General features: G+C 42.2%; 2 protein-coding genes across 2 annotated transcripts in view; both read right to left on the bottom strand.

Annotated features, from left to right (window-relative positions):
* slc35f3b (solute carrier family 35 member F3b) overlaps positions 1-1,431 on the bottom strand; it is a 45,365-nt gene extending 43,934 nt beyond the window's left edge. The window contains exons 1-2 of the mRNA XM_041947905.1: positions 1,331-1,431; positions 188-402 (exon numbers count right to left, since the gene is read on the bottom strand). Of these exons, the coding sequence (XP_041803839.1) occupies positions 188-402; positions 1,331-1,431 (316 nt within the window). The remainder of the gene's footprint in view (positions 1-187; positions 403-1,330) is intronic.
* An 8,168-nt stretch (positions 1,432-9,599) lies between these two features.
* kcnk1b (potassium channel, subfamily K, member 1b) lies at positions 9,600-17,814 on the bottom strand. Its single transcript, XM_041948166.1, has 3 exons — positions 17,303-17,814; positions 15,077-15,472; positions 9,600-12,746 (listed from the first exon to the last, which is right to left on the bottom strand). Exons 1-3 carry the CDS (start codon positions 17,655-17,657, stop codon positions 12,490-12,492), a joined length of 1,008 nt encoding a protein of 335 aa, XP_041804100.1. The 5' UTR covers positions 17,658-17,814; the 3' UTR covers positions 9,600-12,489.
* Positions 17,815-20,518: the final 2,704 nt, after the last annotated feature.

The raw sequence follows: 20,518 nt of genomic DNA, 5'->3' as shown, positions 1-20,518 counted from the left end.
TTTTTATAAATTATCCGAGTACTTCTGCTGCACATAGGTTAGTGCTTATTAACACACATTATACTCTCACATGCAGTTATTCTAGCCAGTGTTCCCAGTCCTCTTGCTCCATCCACCCACATGAAACATGTTAACCACGTCAGTCAGAGCACACCATCAAGCTGCAGCTGCATGTATGGAAACTCACTATTGTAGCTGGCACTCCAAGGCTGGTATCCATAATAGCCGGTGATTCTCAGTATCCGCTCCTCTATGGACGCGCTGTTGATGTCCTCGACTGAGCGGGAGGACTTGAGGTCCTCTTTGATGGCCTCGTCCACCACCAGGTACTTGAGCTGTCTGAGCTGAGGGCTGATGTCCGAAAGCCTTCTGGGGCTCACGTCGGGCGACTTGCGCATCCCGCTGGGAAGAGAGAACAAGGGGCGGCTGTTTTTATAAGACAAAGAGAGACCGCTTGGCAAAGAAAAAGGGGAGCCTGTAAACCTCGTGCACTCCTGGACAAGACAGGAGTCCTTCTTGGCTAAACCAGGAAAGTCAGTGCTGTATGTTCCGCAGAGACCGGCGTGAAGGGCCCCTGCAGCGCCTCTCTTGTACAGTACAGAAATCATCATCCTTCACTGGCCCTGCGTCCGCACCACAGCAGCGGGCAAGACACTAAGCGAAAGTGACTGGTCCTGCAACTGTTGTATACTATGCACTGTGCAACTCCTATTATAGCCTTATAGGAATTTGAAACTAATGAATCGATCATGAGTGGTTTATGGAGACGGAGAGGGAGCACTTGTGACAGCTTCATGTATAGGCAGTGGAGCACACAGCCTACCACACAGCATCCAAGAGCCCATCAAAATATCACTGTAGCATGCAGAGGAGATGAATGCTGGTCACTGTGAGTCCAGCAGGTGAGATCAAACGAAAAATATATCCTTTAATATTGCACAAATAAAGTTCTGCAGAAGGCTGTACCTGACACAGCAGCGCAGTGGTGACCTGACAGCCTCTGAGCTCTTATGAAAGCGTCAACATGTGAAAGCCAATCATGATTTACTGACCCAATCAGAGCATATCGGCGCGTAAAATCCTCCCTGCGCTGCCATATCCCAATCATAGCCCGTAATGTTTTGCGATCTGGCTCAAAACAATTACCGTTAGGCAATAACCTCCAGTTAAATTTAAAACAGAGAATCACACTTGGACTTCACAGCCAGACGGAATATTTTAACGCTTCCACTCTGTAAAGTCAATTTACTTCATCATCACCTGTGAAACCAAGTGCGCAACAGGTGCGGCCTGTCGCTTGTCGGCATTTGTAAAAGTTTAAATGTCTTACATCATCGGCATCAAAGTAGTAGGAGGTCCAAGGTAGCACATGCAGTCCCGGTGGGGCCGTCCGACCCGGTCCCACACGGTGCCCTCTCCATCACCGTACATCCTCAAGGCCACTAAGCAGGGCAGCGACTGGAAATACTCTAAATCCTCATCTAAGCTGACGGGGAGACAAGTTGCATGGTCCGACTCCTTCTCACCACCACAAACATATGCCTGCCCGTTACTGTGCACGCTGTTCTACGATAAAAAGGATGCGCTCAGCTCTGGATGCTGATGCCTCCTGGAGGCACTGCAAGAGCGCCATCTACCGGAGTCACCGGGGTTATCTGCACGGCTGAATACAGAGGATGAACTGTAGCAGCTGTAGCCCTTTTCAACTCGGAGTAGCTGCATCAGCACCCCAGACCCTTGGTCCAAACATTGTATGCAAGGTCAGGCAAATATATACACGACACAAGCCAATAGTTATTCTCTCTTCTATGGTGAAATATAAGATAAAACTGAATTTGCTGTCCCACAAGGACCCCTGGTGGCCCCTGACTCTCAATCTGCACCTCTACTGACTCAGCTCTCTCCCTTCTAGCTGATTTAAAATGTCTGAAAACTTATTTTTCAGTGGCTCTTTGGCTCAAATAGTCAGATCAGTAATTTGTAAAGCTCCCGCCTATCAGCAGTGGTCATATTTTCCAATGAGCTCTCTCTGGTCCTTTTTCCCTCCAACTGTCGCATTCAGACAGGCGCAGCAAGTCTCCCTGGCTCAAGATGAAAAAAAAAAACCCCACCATATACGTAACCCAACTTTGAAGTGTGAAGCAGGTGTTTCATTTTTAATTTGACAGTGCCAATTATCTGTGGCTCTGAACAGTATCGGGTGTTCTGGGTGGTTTTCAAAAGACTATCAAGCGGAAAAAGTGGATGGGAACGTGAGGCAGAGGCACACAGAACCGCACAAATGTCTGGATGATATTAGCATCCGTCAAACAACAAAGCCGTCTGCACATGTCGTGTGAAATCATTACATTTCAAAGCATTCATGTCAATGCATCAATCACAGTCCTTAAGGGACAGACAGAAACATTGTTTTTTCTGGTAATTCCGTTGTTGATACTTTTCATTTATCTGTGCCGTGTGGGTGTGACAGAATGATTCTCCGCTTTTATCCTGCACAATATGAGAAATACCGACAGTCTGGGCTGTTAGCAGACAACTTTTTGCAGCAATTACCACCATAGATTTTTCAACAATTCACAGGCCACTGGGGTCTCCTTTGGTAATTTTTCCACTCATCAGCATTTCAAGATGACGGCAAAGCTTGTATTTCACATGTCTGGGTGAGCAAAGGTAGAAATGATGCAGTAGAAATTGTTGTTTCTATTCGATACCACAGAGTCAAAGACAATTACAGGGATTTGATTACATCCAATCAGAGTATTGCCTCCGGTAATGGTGTAATTATGTTCACTGGTGGTGATTATACCTACTTGGAAATTAAAATCAAGTAACTGTCTTTGTCTCTTGTGTTCAGAAGTGTGAGATGTGCAACAATAAAAGTATAAGTAGGAGATTTCCCATGCTCTCAAAGGTTAAAAAATCAATCCTGACTGTCAATAATTCAAGTGAGTGTGAATTTTGTTGCATGAGAAAATTCCCCCTAACACTTGAATCTGAAGGAGATACATTTCATGCTCATTGTGTATTAAGTTTGGCAAAGTTTAGATGAAATCTCGACTTCCGTGCAGAGATAAACCTGAGCAGTGCATGCAGTTCCAACTATGAGGATGACTGGAGCTGTACCTTGTTTGGATGGGGTAATGTCGGCCATAGGTCCCAGGTCTGTGGTCCACTCGCTGCATTGCGTCGGCATTCTGTGAGCTCCTGCTGACTGCGGAGAGCAGCAAAAATACACTGACTGTTTTTTGAAGACAGGTTTTTGCATCGATCAATGACCAGCCACAGCGCACAAGTCCACACAATTGAGGGGCCGGGGGGGCGGAGTAGGGACCTGTGCTTACTTGAGCAAAAAAGTGGAGTCTAGTCATCAATAAGCGGGTCAACACCTCCCATCGACAGTCTTAGGGAGGAGAGGATCAGGTTCATCTTGCATAATGCACCTCTCAACTTCACAGCTCAGCCAAAGCCAAATCAATTCTCACTGTTCGACCTTCTGCTTTGCCAAAACCGAAAGAATGTGGACACCTTTCCCACGAGACACAGCCCATAAATATCAGAGCAGCTGATATAAAAAGGAGTGCTGATATATTCAAGTCGTCCGCTGCCATCCAGTTCACCATCTTCCACATCAGCAGTCCTCTAATAGCCGTTTAATTGGTGGCCCAATCTACAGGGCGCTGCACTCCTTTCTAAATATGGATCAGTGATGAAGTGGGAGCCAAAGCTCAAGGCCAAGATAAAACGAATACAGTGAGAATGATCCAAATGTTGCTTCACACGCGAGAAGCTGACAAAGATGATACTGGCCAGTTATTGAAGTATTCTAATGATCAATTCATTGCTATGAAATGGAGCTTTTTCACAGCAGGCATTTTCACTTGTAACATGAAAAGGTTAACAATGACTCCTCTCCATTTCATCATTCCAGCAAAACAGCATGCACCGTACCTGGGTCCTGGAACTGACTTACCTCAATAGAATGCAGCCATCATTGAGTTGCACCTGTGCTTTTACTGTGAAAACTGCTGTTAGGAAAAAGGTCTGTAGACTTTTCTCACAGCAGAAATGTTGGCTTGTGAAACCCAGGCGTAACTAACAGTAATATGTTAGGGCGCCGGTATTGGGCATGCTGACTCACTGACATTGCTTAAATGGTACGTAGCCATCATTAATGTTGTCAGTCACACCTGCGCTTTCCCCGTCATGAGAAAGTCACCAAGAGAAAGGTGGCAGACATATGTCAGGTTATGTGGCAAGTTTAGTATTTCTCCAATTACTAGTGCTCTGACAAACATTCATTATTTTGTTGAGTTTATTTTACTTGACACAGACATAACAATAGCATTGGGACTGCATATGCAATAGTGTGACAGTCAGCCGGCATGCACAGTATAAGGACCCTGAAACTGAAGCAGCTAGAAGAATTGCTCATTTTAATATTCATACGTGCCTTTTTTTCTGTGACATGACAAAAAATGGCCAATTCACATAAGGCACGTCTGTCAAGTGAGCATGACTTTTAATACTGTGAAATACAAAAAATCTTGTTGTTTTTCCCTAAACATATGATAGCCCACAAACCTCTAGAGCGTGGTGGTGTTTTAAAGGGAGAGGGCTTCAGGTAGTCATGGTGAAACACTGGGTTGAGGATTTCACTCTACCTCATCATCACCACGCCTTCAGCTCTTCTCTGTGTGCCTCAGTGCTTAGTCAGAAACAAAAGCCAGAATATTTCTCATATCCACTTGTGTCCAGTTGCATTTAATTTAAAAAAGTATGATGTAAATCCTCCCTCTTCTCACCATCAATATTTAATGCATCTCTCAGCCTGGAAACAGTGTGACAGACTTCTGCTGATTGGTGGAGAGGTGAAACTCTGAGCCAGTAAAAAAAGGTCACATTCATCTCTGTGCATTTAAGTACTCAGAGGTTTTGCAAACATTTAATTTCTCATTATTCAGCGTTTAATTAGTGCCTTTTGCATTTGCATTTGCCACCTTGAGGAGCAATTTATTGTTAAAATCCAGAGAGAGACATCTATTATCCTGTTGCAGAAGAGGGCGTTATCTGTTGAAATGCTATTTCAGCCAGGAGGAAACATAACCTTTATGGAATCGGCACCCTGCAGTCCCAAGAGCCACCATGATTTCTTCAGGGTATATTTGCTATTCAGCTGCCATTATTGGTAAAGTTGACACACAGCTGGAGAGTGGCCAGAATCTCTGTGGATGAGTGGGCCTGCTGATGCTATTATGTGTCAACACCATGAACCAGTTAGCTGCTGAGGCGAACAGCTCCAGTGGGGAGAAAAGATTGGCATCTCCTGTCTGCTTTTCCGGCCAGCCGGAGCTGCCCTGATTTCCATTCTTGGATAATCCCTTTTTTAGTTTTGCTGACAAATAAAACAAGACAGAAATGTTTGATGGTAGTCCTGGAAGTATCCTTGCACTGTCCTTTCTCTGCTGTGCTGCTATTAATATGAAAAGACACCTCGGAAGGAGCAGATAAATGGAAATTCACAGGTGGTTTTCAGATGAAGTCTTCAGTTCACAGTTAACACATAGATGATCAACTCTGCTGTGCTTAGAGCCATCAAATAAATGTACAGGGCCCCCCCCCCCACCACTTTTGACACAGTCATATTGTTATTATAAATATAATATGCTGTTATGCATTGTGCAGCTCTTATCTTCTTTCCCACACACATATTTGCATGCCATATTAAAGCATTAGTCCTGAACTAGATTGAAGGTCAGTCCGCTGCTCTTTGCATGTAAATCGTCTTTAGACAATGTGCGCCTCCACAGCCCATGAATGTCTGTTTTGCATTTTAGTTGCTCCTTTTGCCATAAGGGACTTGGAGTAATTGGTCACCCCATGTTGGCGGTCCGGGTCCTGAAGGTTGCTCGACATTCACCACTTGAAACAACCGATTGCTTCTTTTGAATATTTATAACCAATTATTTTCGCTGAGTTGTGGGGTGGGAAGACACAGCGAGGACAAGATGTCGCAAATCAGGGCCTTTTTGAGGTTACTGTAATGGCAGTCTGATAGTGTTAGATAACTGATATGGCTATTAAACTAGCCAGTATTGTTCCTTTCATAGAAACTGCGTTGGTCATAGACACGTAGCAATTTGCCTTTTGTCATCCAATTAGTGGCCACAACATTTTTCTCAGTGTTTTCACATGCTTGCTGAGCTGAATATCATACTCAGATCTGACTAACCCGACTGTCAGCTTTAGTGGGATGACAGAGGCAGAAAAATGTGCGCTGTGCTGTTGCATTCCCAAGAGCTGCTTCATATATTTCAGCCTGATGATGTTTCAACCTGTGATGGCTTTCGTCAGAAGCCTGAACTCTCGGGAAAACAACAGCACAATGCAGTTTTTTTTTTTCTGTTTTTTCTTTTCGTGCATTCACGCATTTGTTATCCAAGCACCTAATAAATGTGCAGCATGTGCGTTCATTGTATGAAACATGACAGCTGTGAGTCTTGATGTTCTCAAAACATCACACACTGCAGAAATGGAGGTTTCATTGCAGAGCAGGAGAGAGAATGCCCATGGCTGTGGCATCCTTCCACCCTTCTTTCCCTTCTCTCCTCTTTTCTTCTGGTCCTGTCAGTTTGTCTCACTGCTTATACATCTATGACAGTTAACCGTGTGTATCCTGCAAGTGTTTGCTACGTGCATGTCGGTACATATATATATATGTACAGACATATATATATATATATGTACAGACATATATATATATATATATATATATATATATATATATATATATATATATATATATATATATATATATATATATATGGTGTTTATGCCAGGACAGTAGGACTGCCATACACAACCACAATCCGAAATGCGTAATCCCATATCTCATTTTTCTAATTTCTTGGGTGCATCAATAAAAGTCAATCTGTGTTATGATTCAGAAAATAGAATCAACACTGCGTTTACACCAGCAAAATGAAAGCGTCATGTTTGCAGCAACAAATGAGAGCAGTTAGACAGCTGGCAGTGGGGAATGTTTGTGCTTGAGGCCTCATGCATTCCCATAGTCCCAGTGTGTGTGTCAGGATATAAATAGAGCTGCACCACCACCAGAAAGCGGTGCTATAGGGTAGATGTCAGTCGTTGCCTCAGTTCAGCCCAGCCCACCCCCTGCCCTGGATGACCCCAGAGTCCTTGGACCACTGGTGCATGAGGAGCCAAAGTTGCAACAATGGACTTGTTGTAAAACCTGACTGATGAAATGTCAAGCATTGCACACTATTCTCCTGGGCGACTCCGCAGTGTATGGTACTCTTGGGCTTTGCTGCAGTGACTGTCTCGCATTATTTGTACAGTAATGCAAGTAAAGACATATCTGGATTCCTTAAGAAAAGCTTTATATTCAGTGTAATGATGCATTTCTCACTTTCAGCACGTAGATAAGAATAACTCCGGATGCAGGATTAAAAATAAAGCTGATTTTTTTTTTTCATCTTCACAGCTCAGGCTCAGGTAGTTTCCTGTGTGCATATGAATGAAGCAAAAAGATCAAATAGCAATATTAATGACGGGAAGCGGTTAGTGCATTTCAGTCCGGTGTGTAGCGATTGGGCCTGCAGGGGATAGTCCTGTTCTGCCCTGGTACACTCCTGACTGACAGCCTGGCTGCGTCTACTGACAGTTGGACTGCATGTACACGTACGTGTGTGTGTGTGTGTTGGTACAAATTAAAAGTAACTAAAGCAGAGAAAGTGTGGGGCAGTGGAAGATGTGATGTCCCACAGTGTAGGTGTGCTTTAGCTGGCCACGTGCCAAAGTTGGAGGGTACTTTGGTAGAGTCTCTTGAGTCAGCAAACACAGTCTCATTCTGCTGTAAGCACAAACCTTGCTTGTGCATGCAGAGCGTTTAATTTCCAGCCAAAGCGTGCCATCTACTCTTTTCATTCAGCTTTATATATGTAGTATATAGTATATGTAGTATATATGTGTGTGTGTACAGGCATGCACTCACTGAAACCCATAATGTCAGAGCCACCACCTACAGGCAAAATAATTAATTACTGTGATGATTTTACACTGCCACCTGCAGGCAATGAATGACATAGCTGCATTTTTTTATAACTGCTGTTCATTTGTTTGGTGTCATTCGTTATTTATAGTTTAAGGTCCAGTGTGTAGGATTTAGAGGGATCTATTGGCAAAGATGGATAACAAAATGTATAAGTGTGTTTTCATTCTTGTATAATTACCTGAGAATAACACTTGTGTTTTCCTTACCTCAGAATCTGCTCTTTATAGCTACAGAGAGCGCGGTTTCGCTTCCACACAGGATGCAGGACTAAAAATAAAGCTGTTTTTTATATATACTTCTTTGCATATTATATACTTTAAAGCAAATTTTATGACAGTGATTTGTCATTATGTAAATGAACAGACACGATAGTTATTCAATGCTGATGCTGAATATGGCGAAATTGTACTGCATCAAACAGGCTGACATCCGCAACAGTTATTTTCAATTACTGTGCACCCACAGGTAATTGTGTTGGCACAATGTGCATCCAATAAACACTTTGCCGGGAGCTGCCTTCCCCTCATCTATATTCACACGGTTAAACTTGGTAACGTGGATGGCAGCTCAGCGGCTCTGCAATGAGAGGTGCCTGCATGTCAGAGGTAATTACACTTATGTTCAATGACAAATAACAGTCGCTGAATAAACAAGTGTTATTATAGTGCATTTCTTTCAGCAACAGAAACATACACAATTAAATTCACCTTCCTCAAAGAGACACGCAGTAGGCAGCCCGTGGCTATGAAATACAATATATTCTGTAGTAATGGGATGAACGCTGAGGTTGCCAGGAATCAGATAATCACTTACAAATTTCAAATGCAGACTTTTACACAGATTTCTTCGTACAACATATTGTACAGAGAAACCAAAGTCACTCATAAATAGCGCAAATTCTACAGCTTTCTTGCTCTTCACAGGTTCTCATCATAATTCAGTGTCTTTCAACAGCTAACAATGTCCTCTCTTTTATGAAGCACCACATCTAATGAGTCTGATGTGCAAATCATTGCTTCGTATGCTCAAATAAGAAAGCATGTGCTGTTAATCACTGGCTGGGATCTCTGTGACCCTGCTGTTCACCTCCAACTTCAATTACTGCTCCTCCGTGATGGAGACAAAGATGTGCTAAACATCAGAGTCCACGCCCACGTTTCATATTCAAAGATGAGAAGAACGACTAAAATAAAAGTATTCAAGTACCAACAATTCAAGTGTTCCTTTAAAAATGCTGCCCGAGACCCTGCAAATAATCACATTCATTTCCATTTGTTTTGCTCTTCTTTCCGATTTGCCCGAGTGGCTTTGTGTGTTAAAAAGCCTGGCAACAGCATCCACAACTCTCACCCTCACATGTATTCATTTGAAGTGCACTTATATGGTAAATACATGTTATATAATCACACGTGTTGGTGCAGGGTGACAGCTGAAATCACTGTGAGTGCACAATACCAATGACCTCTCACAGAATTAGCTAGTTTCAACAGCATTTGATTGAATAATTCCCAAGAGTCAGATTAAGTAATAATAAACCCACAACTTTATTTAAGACACACTGATATCTTACAGTTCATGGATTCACTTACGTTGAAATTTCTTTTACATGAAACCTTGGTGTTCCAAGGCAATCCTGTATTACACTATTGTTACTGTAACGCTAAAATACTCAACGGTGCATATGAATCCACAGCACACACCAAAACAACTGAAGACATATGTACAGAAATCAATTGCTCCAAATATTCCAAATGTGTTACTTCTGTCAGCGTAAATAAATAATGTCAGTGTGCTTCCATTTGTAATCCTTGACACAATGTTTACTCCCTGAACAGAACTAGAACTACTTCACCTGACAGCTCTCACCTTCAAGACAAACTGCATGTGCCTGACAAGCACAGCCGGAAACATTAACGCTGAAGGGTCGAAGCCTTGACATCAGTCTGTTTTATGTATCTACGAAACGGTGAAACATCTCACAGTAAAAGAGAAACCCAAGCTTGGCAAAATTCAAGTGCTCCCTTTTTCTCAGCAGACAATATGAACAGTATCAATGCTTCACAGTTTACATGAAGGCCTAGAGCGGCGGGAAAAACATGAAATACGATCTACACTGGTCTATTAAATACAATATAGAAGATCAGTGAGTAACTCAGATGATGACACAGCCAAAGCTCATTTTTGCATACGGTCATGACACTTTGCCACAGCTCACCTGTACACAGGTATCAAATGGACTTGTTGCTGCTAAACTAACCAGCAGAGCAGCTAGGCAGCACTGGGGTCAGGCCTCGAATCTCACTGCAGCAAACAGCATTAAAAAACATTACATTCAAGACTTCATAAAAGGCTGCGACTGTGTCTTGATGTGGCGATGTAGCAGAGAAAGATGAGGTCACAACTTCATACAGAGAACGAGACAAAGTTAAATTATTTTAAATGCACTAAAAAGTATAAATGACGAACAAGTCTGCATTACAGCAGTATGCTACACTGTATGTGTGGTCGTCTATTAGTGCCAAACAGAATATTCGAGGACGGATAACAACAAGAAATGAGTAATTCTGTTATAGCGATTTTTTTCTCCAGATACAAGAACCCCCAAAAAAGACACAGAGGAGTGCTGTCATACAAACTTGCAAGTGCATATCGACCGGTTTAAATTCCATTCATGGAAAGTTATCAATGGCTGATGAGCAGATTAAAAACGGATGTGGCAAGTACGGGGACGTTTTAGCTGCACTCCTGCTGCTTTTGAAGTTTCCCTAATGTACCATTTCTAGTATAGAATTAAGTCCATTAATTACTAAGAAAATTTTGTAAACCTTCCTTCCATATTGAAAAATATACATTTCTACATTCAAATGATGTAAATACAGTAAAGTAGTTTCTGTTCAACATCTTGCTCTTTTCTTCCTTAGAGCAATTATCAAGCCTTTACAGATCATCCACAATAAAAGTATTATTTCTCCATTAAAAATATCTGGTGTTTTGAAATCTTTGATGAAATGTTTCTCTTTCAGATAAAAAAACTGTACTTTTTCTGTACTACTGCCCGGCGCCAGTACATGTGCAAACTGAGCTCTCTGTATTGACAGTAAAATGCAACGGGCCGGCCCTCTGTGGTTCCCTTTTTAAGCTAGGCTAACCTCACTTCCCTTTTCACACAGTCCAGCACACATTAAGCCATTCAGACAAATCAATAAGTTATTGTGCTTTTCATCACACATGGACAATTTGAAATACCACTGCAACATGTTAAGAAAATACACACATCTGCACACAAATATGCCCTCACAATGAAATATGAAGATGTGGAGTGCAACCAGAATACTTATGACCTTTATAAAGATGAGCCAACGATGCTACAAAACATAGACTGTGAAACTGTGTTGTTACATGTAGAGTAAATAGTCTCTCCTTGGCAGTTTCTTAAACAATGCCTGTTGTTTTGCAAACTTTCATGGTCTTCTGAGCTCATCCCACCTGTTGTTCATGAAATGTATTGTCTCAGGATCTGAAAACTGAAACCTCTCTCTCAGTCAACCCACATGACCCGCATTAGAAATGGAAAAACAGGCCCCTGAAACTTTCAAAAACATTTTTAAAAAATCAATACGAGCCGGTCCAATTGAAAAGAATCCAATGAAGCGTTTCAGAGTACCCACCAACAAACTTTGTTCAGTGTGCAACAAGCACTGCCAGAAAGCTCGTCATGGTGCATTACAAAACTTCCTGTCAAAGCTCCATCCAAAAAAAAAAAAATGATGTAAGCCAGCTCTGAACTAAAATAATGATAATTACTTGAGTTGTTTTTATGTTTTGGCTCCACTTTGGCTCATCTTTAATAGGTGTGTTCATTCTAGATGGCACTATACTGTACATCTTAAAACATTTACCTGATTATGTACATTCCACGTACCTGTCAAGCATCTCTATTTAAGATAAGATACATACGTGTACTGTATATGTACTATTTTGTGACAGACGACAGAAAATTGTCCTATATTTCAGCTAGATCAGCAAGAGGCCAATTACTTTCTAAAATGTTCCTAAATATGCAATAAATAATCCAGCTCATAAAGGAGCTTAGCTCCTGTGAGTCATAAATACAGCAGAAGGCTTTGTCTTTATGGTCACTGTTAAAACATTAATTTTCTCTCTTATTAATGAACATAAACTGAATCTCTGCTGAATAGCACTATATTAATAGGATTGTGGTTTGGTAAACAAGATTGTTTGCTTGATCTGAATAGTTCCAACTATTTTAACTCTTAAAATTTGCAGGGTTGAGCTTTGCAGAATGCCTACAGCTGAGACTTAAGATCTACTCATCCTACCTATTTATAGTCTTGCGTGCATTAACCCCTACTTTCACATTTTCATCCTTCAATAGGTGTTTGCTCCGTCGGTCTTTACTGGATCATGGGGTCATCGTTGGGAGAGACCAGCGTTGAGACACTGACAAACGGATGGGTTTTGTCCTCATTGTGGGCGGTGGCTCTTTTGGACACAGTAGTGAAGGACAGGTGGTCGTGCTCCAAAATGGCGAGGCGGTCCTGCGGCTTCTCCTTCTTCAGGTAGAACATCTTCCTCAGCTGCTTCAGTTGCTGCAGCTCGCAGAAGGTCTCCAGCACCACCAGCATGACTATCAGACCCAGGATCAGGTAGACTGACGAGCCAAACACACAGAGAGAGGGATTACAAGAGGTAATTATCTGCAGTGAGTGGATTGTTAAACATCACCATGTCCAAAACAAACCATGGCCATGCTCCTACAACCCTGACAAGAAATTGCTTTAACATTCATCTAGATTTAAGTATGTTTTTAGAATTTAATAGTGAGTTTTTTAACAGACAAAATTTATGTTATTTGATGTCTTGGTGTATTACTTGAGAATTCTACCTGGTGTTATTTTCTTTTAATTCTATCAATTGCGGATGAAATTTTCTTTCTGTAAGTTATATTAATAGAAAATCACAAATAGTGCATTTCCTCTCTATTGTCCCGAAGCCTGTTGTTTATAAGCACGGACACAAGAGGGCGATGGAGTGTGCACTTTGCTGAATGGTGAGGCAGGAGGAGAGAAACAGAGGAACAGTTTCAGACAGTGCTGGAAATCCCCCGTAAATGTCCGTTGATCGGTGGCAGCAGCACGCTAACTGTTTCACTGACTTGCCTTCACTTCCACTTTTCAGCATCTGTCGCAGCATGAAAAACCCCTGCGAAACCTGCTAGAAACCAAAGGTGCGTCTAGACAGGTGTAGTGGGAGTATTACAGCCCTATCAGGGGTGTGTTGAGTCTGTTGCGTCTAAATTAGGAACTGAATTAGCAAAATGCATTTGAAACCCCTTTTGCCAACAAAACGATAGTCTAGCATTTACAGGAAGTCACATGTTTCACTGCATATTTGCAGTTAAGACATACTGTGTATGTATATACACACAGAGGAGAACTATGACTTAAATGCATATAAAAGCAGTGACAGTAAATCACCAAGGGCAATGGCAAACACTTGACACAAATTGTTCGTTATCTTAGGCAAACTGTGTTTAGCTTTTCTGTTTGAGCGCTATAAATGTAACGCAGATAGTGGTTATGTCACTTCCGATACCAAAGTGTCGTTTTTCGAGGAGGAAGCTGAGCAAATGTGTCTGGTGTTATTCATGCAAACAAACACACTCCGTCACGGCCTTCTCTCCTCCTACAGACGGACCCATTGTGCCTACTGAATGACGTCTCTCTGGCGGGCGCGTACCACACACCCACACACACATGCAGGTGACAGCTCACTGCAGTGGGAGTTTGGCGTTCATGCATGCCCGCAGCTTAAATTTGACTTTATAAGGAAAAGGGGAAAAAAAAAGAAAAAAGTCCCCATTAGCCCTGGCAGTGCTGCTGACAGCAAGCAGCACAATCACCCAGAAAATGCAATCAATGCCTTGCTGCTCTCCATTAGGCCGTGGCTCAATTTTTCTCCTGCACCACGCTGTGTTGTCTTACCTGACAGATTAACAGGCCTTTAAAACATGTAGGAAAAAGCACCCTGCTCTCTGTCAGCACACAGCAGCTTGGAAATGGCCAAAAGTGTGTAAAGCTACCCTAACACTCCATGTGAATAGGGCCACTAGTGTTAATACTAAGAGCATTATTGATCACTTTTTATCTATAGAGGTGATTCTACCTGTGTCTGACAGGGCAGTAAAGCTATAAATCTCATCTCATTTGGTCTATTACACAAGGCTGCATTGTGTGGATTATAAATTAAAGGGCAATAACTCATTTCTGATTTGATCGTGACCGAGGTTGAGATAAAGCCACTACTGCCAGATAGTATATAACAAGCTAGAGCTGAACAGGTTTGTAGCTGTAAATCATGGTTAAGCTACTTATTCTCCATTCATCTATGGAAATATTACGTTGCTCTCAGGAGGAACCAAGAATAACTGAATCCTATCTGTGTCTTTTATAGACCCAGCTGATTCTGTCACACCTCGGAAGGTCAAAGTTCTCCATCGTAAAACCTGCTATGTGTGATATTCTTACACCAGTAAATCATTACATTACCTTAATTCTGAGACATTGGGACTACTTAACTTAAATTGAGACCATCACTGTAGTACTTGTTATATAGTGCAGCACAATGTCACATATATAGGATTTTTTTTTTTTTACTGTATTGTTTTATAGCTCAACTAATGTTTCCAGTGCAAACAAAGCAAGCAGTAACATCCTCTTTGCAGCAGGAAGCATTTGAGCTTATGAGAAATGTGGTTCCTACTATTAGAAACACAGGCACTAACAAAAGCACTGCTGTGTGCCAGTTGTCTCGTCCATAATATCTTTTGGCAACTGTAACTTGACCATATATATGCTGTTTACAATGCTTCATACAGAAGCATGGCAAACACCTCAATAAAAATTAAAATGGAGAGTAAGCTGAATTAATTTGAGAGCTTACAGCTGCCATTTCCAAATATGACGAATCATCAGCACTCACCAGTGATGCCCAATTTGTAGAGCTCCCTGAACTTCTGATTCACAGCCTCTCCAGGTACGTAGTCTCCAAGGCCAATGGTGCTGAGGGAAATGAAGCAGAAGTAAAAGGACTCCAGGAAGTTCCAGTTCTCTTCCAGTGCTGAGAAGATGGCGGCGGGGATGAGAAAGAAGCACGAGACGGCCAACATGGCGAGCAGAGTGGCGTGAATGATGGCCACCAGCGGCTTGGACAGACCCCAGTGCATGTGGATGTACATGATCGGCCTCCGTGTGCTGAACACCATGATCCTTTGCACCACAGCGGTGAGGAAGAGGAGGGTGAAGGGGATGCCGATCACCGAGTAGATAATGCAGAAGGCCTTCCCGCCATCGGAGAGCGGCGCTGTGTGACCATATCCTGCAGGACAACAATCAGGACAGAAAGTATTTCAATTACAATGAAGAAAACTGCGGCTGGAACGACTTTCAATGAGAACAAAACTTTTCGATTGAACATTTCAATCATCTTACACACAGTAGGACAGAATTTTGGTAAATAGTATCCTATAAAAGTGTGTATTTTATGTAGGACATTAACCTTAATTGTATTTAATGGAAAGAAAAATGTTCTCTGTGAAGAAAACAAAATATTTTTGGGCAAAAAATTTGCATTATCACAGCACTTACTAGAACACAACTACTACTACTACTACTTTGCTTGTCTTTATGCAACCTGTTTCTGGCTTACCCTGCAGGGTATGTTGGCTGAGCATACATGCTCATTGAAAGTAATGCCCTGTTAACACTTTCACCGAGAAATAAAACAACAGGAACAGAGTCATTAATTAAATACGAGACACAGTCTCAATTAAAGCCGGTCAGGTAGAAGACGATCACTGAGAGTCGCCTTGAAGTTATGTTGATGTGAAAGAGGTAGTGCTGTAAGTAAGAAGGTGGGGGTTAACCTTACATGTGTGTGTGAAGTGGACCTAACGAGAATTCAAAAATACCATAACTCACTAGCAAGAGCGTGCAAATGAGGAAATAGCAAGAGGTTTGCTAGTGATATGTTGTCAAAAATGCCAAACAACTCACTTTTAGCTTCTGCTTGGACATACAATGCTTCTTCTACAGTAAAGTCAATGTATGGCTGCACAGTGAGAATCGAAAGTACTGCCATCATAGCTCTATTTTGTAACCGGTCCGTCTGTTGTAACTGCTGAGTAGCAAGGTTACAGAATATATCCAACTACAATTGACTGCAGGTGTTTGATTTATCGTGTTTAATAGGGAAAAAATGAGGGTTGCAGTGCCATTGTGATTAGCAAAAGCAAATAGTGTGAGACTAAAAACAGAAAATTGCAAAGAGTCAGATCTCTATCTGATCTAGATGTCTGTCAAGCCTCTGTTTAACCAGCAAATGCTTTTTTTTTTAGACTTAAACAAAAGGTGTTTCCTGCAGCCAGTCAGCCACAGCTGTACACGCTGTGTTGAAATCTCACAGATAACTGCTGCCTTGCAGTCAGACTAAAGTTCTCCAGGTATCCTGTCTGACAAGCATCTGCAAGCCATGTTGCTTTGTGCAATGTCAGATAACAGAAAATGACTATTCACAGTGTCATGCAAACCCGTCCAAATGCCTTCAGACAAAATGTACACAGTTACTTGTTCAAAGGGTTTGCCTAAATTAGAATATGCAACTGCCTGGGAGGGAAGGAGGGTCATGATATTGATATATAGATGCTGTTTGAAGTTTCTGAGCTTCTGTCACTGACACTTTTGCTTCTGTCTGGAAAACAGCTGCACACTCTGCAAAAGGGCTGCTTTAGTTTCTGTACCTGAATAATAAGAGATAACATAAAGGATAAAAGCATGTGAACTCTTTTTTATTTCGTATCCCTGATTTGAACCCTGGAATAGGAAGTATTTAGTATCAACGTGATGAAGGAAGGGACGTTAAATAAGCCTTTGGTACCCACATTCTGCATGACACATCTTAGTTTCCACTACCTGCCCGGTTACATTCTGTAGGCCACACTAACCTGTGGCCTAGAAGCGGCTAACCCTGCAAGTCAGACAGAAGGATGTTGTGTTTTTCACAGCAGAGGCCAAAACAAGGCCCACTTAAGGCTAAAGCTAGCTGAAAATACATATGTACACACACTGATCTTTTGCTGTGCACCTGGTCTGCTGCAGCATCACCTGCCCCGCACCGTCCAGCCTGAGCCCCGGTGACCTGCACGCTTACCTGTGGTGGACAGCACGGTGCTCGCAAAAAACAGCGCGGAGGTGAAGTCCCAGTTCCAGTTAGCCGAGGCGTTATTGAGGATGGAAACCCCGTAATTACTGGCCTCCAGGGCTTTCTTTAGAAAGCGCTCGAGACGCTCCTCGGACAGACATTCGTTTTCCTGGAGGAACTGCTTCTTCACGGCCCGCAGCTCCTGGCGCAGGAGGTCTTCGTAAGGCAGCTCGACCGAAGAGAAGACAACAGCCCCGAACACGAGATACAGGAGGTACCCCAACACCAGAGATGCAAAATACCACGTCGATTTGTGACTCTGTATCAACCGCACACACGAATTGCTGGCTAGAGACTGAAGCATTTTCAATATATCTACTCGGTACTGTTATATTAATAGCGCTAATACGATACCGTTAGCAATGTTACCGCCGCAGGTGTTATGTTGCGGACATACAAGCTACGGAAAGGAATGTTGTTACAGACAAAGCTCAAATGAGGACTCTCTTCCCCCTCCGCCAAACCTGCTGTGGCGCTTGAGGCTTTCACGTGTAGTCGGAAATGTCATAATTATACGATGAGCGGAGCAATGTTTTGGCTAAAGGAGCCGTGATCCGAGGCTACTTGCGAAGTTGTAGCCCAGTTAGTAGAAACTTCCTGGGTAGATAAGTAGGTTACTGGTGTGAGAAAACTCAAAAATTATTTTAACTTCATAGAAGAGCATACAACTCTGCCTTAAGCTCCTCACACGCTATTTTAGCCGAAAAATTAGCACATTAGGACATGATTTCTAAAAATGATACGACTACGCAACTTTGCTTTCCTATCATTTCCTTTGTGATGTTATTTCAGGAAATGTTATTTAAAGTTAAAGGCTCCTGAATATGTAGCTCCCATATTTCCGAGCTTCAAATGGCACGCGAAGGCAGCAGGTGATGTGGCTGCGACAAAGGCCGTGTGACGTGAGAATTTCTCTCCTCCCAGGTGTGTTTCAGTTTCAAGTCAGGACCATCGAAAGACGTCGGAAAGTCTTTGTTCCCGCTTGTCGCTCCACTGTAAAGGTCGCGATTGGGAAGAAGGAAGTTGAAATGGCTCGATTCACACAATATGAAGCAGGTTGAATGCAGGGGAAAGCTGGGGCGTGGAGAGACGGGTGGCCTCAGGAAGAACAGGCCAATCAGGCTGCACACGAAAAACGCTTCAATACAAACTTTGAGAATAGCGCGTGAAATAGCCTGAATCCTGCGGATATCTGGCAGCCTCCACACATTTAACATTCAGCAGTTTTGTTGCAACTGCAGCTAATAGCAGCTTTGATGTGTTTGAGTTGATCCAGAAGATTAATAAGGAAATCAATATGCCGGTATGGTAAAGCCCTAACAGTTTAAATGTGTGTGTGTGTGTGTGTGTGTGTGTGTGTGTGTGTGTGTGTGTGTGTGTGTGTGTGTTTTAATATGCAGTTATGACCGGCACTAATTCTTGTATTTGTTCGTTATGACTGCAGTGGCTCATTTTGTTATCACCATATGTGATACATATGGTAATAACAAACAAATACATTTTATCAGTGTAATCTAGGTGCACTGATGATAGAAATAACACCACTCCAGTTGAAGAAAAGCATCTTTCATAGTAAATCACAAATTGGCACACTGTCATCTCATGCCCAAAGTCATGTCTTGGAACATCAGAATTTAATTTTTGTAATTATTTTACCGTTGCATTTAAAATTAAATCAGAACAATGCCAGTGGACTAAGACTGACCTTATTGTACTTTGTGAACATATTTCTCTGCTCCTCTTGAAGTCTACAATTAATAAAAGCTTGACCCTCGATTTTGCGATTGCTTTTGCCTAAGGTTGCCTAAATTTGTCACATGCTGTGATGTAGACTGTCGTCTAGACTAGAGTAAGCCTTATATATATATAGGATTATATTAATTTGAGTAGTTCAGTCAGACACACATTATGAGCTCACATTGTTTCAGGATGAGTCAAATAATTAATTAGAATAAAGACGTTTCAAGGATGGATGAGTGGAATATGGCAATTGGCATATCTCTTTTTAATCAAGCTCATTCTCCAATTATGAATATGTCTTTATTCACTTTTTTAAAGCATTTTTGTGTGCTTGCACATGATGTTAAGTACATTTCAGTACACAAAATGTATGTACTGCACAGACATGTAAACACTGTTGCAACTGCCCCAAGACCCAAGACCACCAGGGGCCCCCAGAGCCCCACAATATCAAGTGACATGTTAACAGCCATATGGTATGCCTGATTTATCACCTGGCCTCAAGGTCATGTCTTGAAGAGTAGCCCTGTGTCGAGGTCAGTGTCAAGATCGTAATTTCAGATGAAATTGTGCACACACTGTGTACTTCCCTAACTTAATTTGTGTTTAATCACATTACCACACAGCAAACCAGGTTTCATGTAATGTTACAGCATGGACTATTGCATCCAATTTACAGAAAGGTAAAAATGAAGGGGGGTTCATAAGGTACCAGCAGCTCATGTTTTGCCCTGCCTTCCTGTAGGTTAATCTGGCAATTGGCTACTTTTTGCATTCACTCTTAAGAAAATCCTCATTCATCATACAATAGACAGTGTTTCTGGGCCCCATCATGTTGGCCCGCCCTGGGCTCTGCCAAACCGTCAACTGCCTGGAGCGCTGACTATGTGGCAGCCCCCTCACCCCTCTCAGGCATATTATAGGTCCAGTATATGTGCATATGTGTGTAGTTCAGGCCTTTCTGTGTAAATATCCACAGTAGGGTGTAAAAAATGAATTTTTATTGAGCAGGATTAGTAAAGTGCTAAATTTAATTTAATATCAATTGTGCCCCTAGTGGTGTCGTGCTGTTTTCACTATAGTACTCTCTGATGGTGAAGGACCATCTGCAATTAGTCCCCGTGCTCTCCCACTGACAACTACAAACCAGGTTGTCATGAATAATTAACTGAAATGTTCCCAAGCAGTCATTTGTAGCAGATTGGCTTTTCCACTTCACGATAGAACAAATGATTTAAAGTGTGACAATTCGTCATATCGGTCAAGAGGCTACCATATGATAACTGATTCACTGTGACTGTACTCTCAGGATAAAACCAGCACTAGGGATTTGCACAGTAATGGCCGTAGATGACCTATCCGGGTTGCCGTAGTAATGCAAGACTGTGGCACTCCTCCTCAATGAACGTTGGAAAGATGGCGACG

The sequence above is a fragment of the Chelmon rostratus genome, chromosome 11 (assembly GCF_017976325.1).
Source record: "Chelmon rostratus isolate fCheRos1 chromosome 11, fCheRos1.pri, whole genome shotgun sequence".
Lineage (NCBI taxonomy): Eukaryota > Metazoa > Chordata > Actinopteri > Chaetodontiformes > Chaetodontidae > Chelmon > Chelmon rostratus.
Note: the sequence above shows the minus strand (reverse complement) of the source record. Positions and strands in the feature narration are given on the sequence as shown.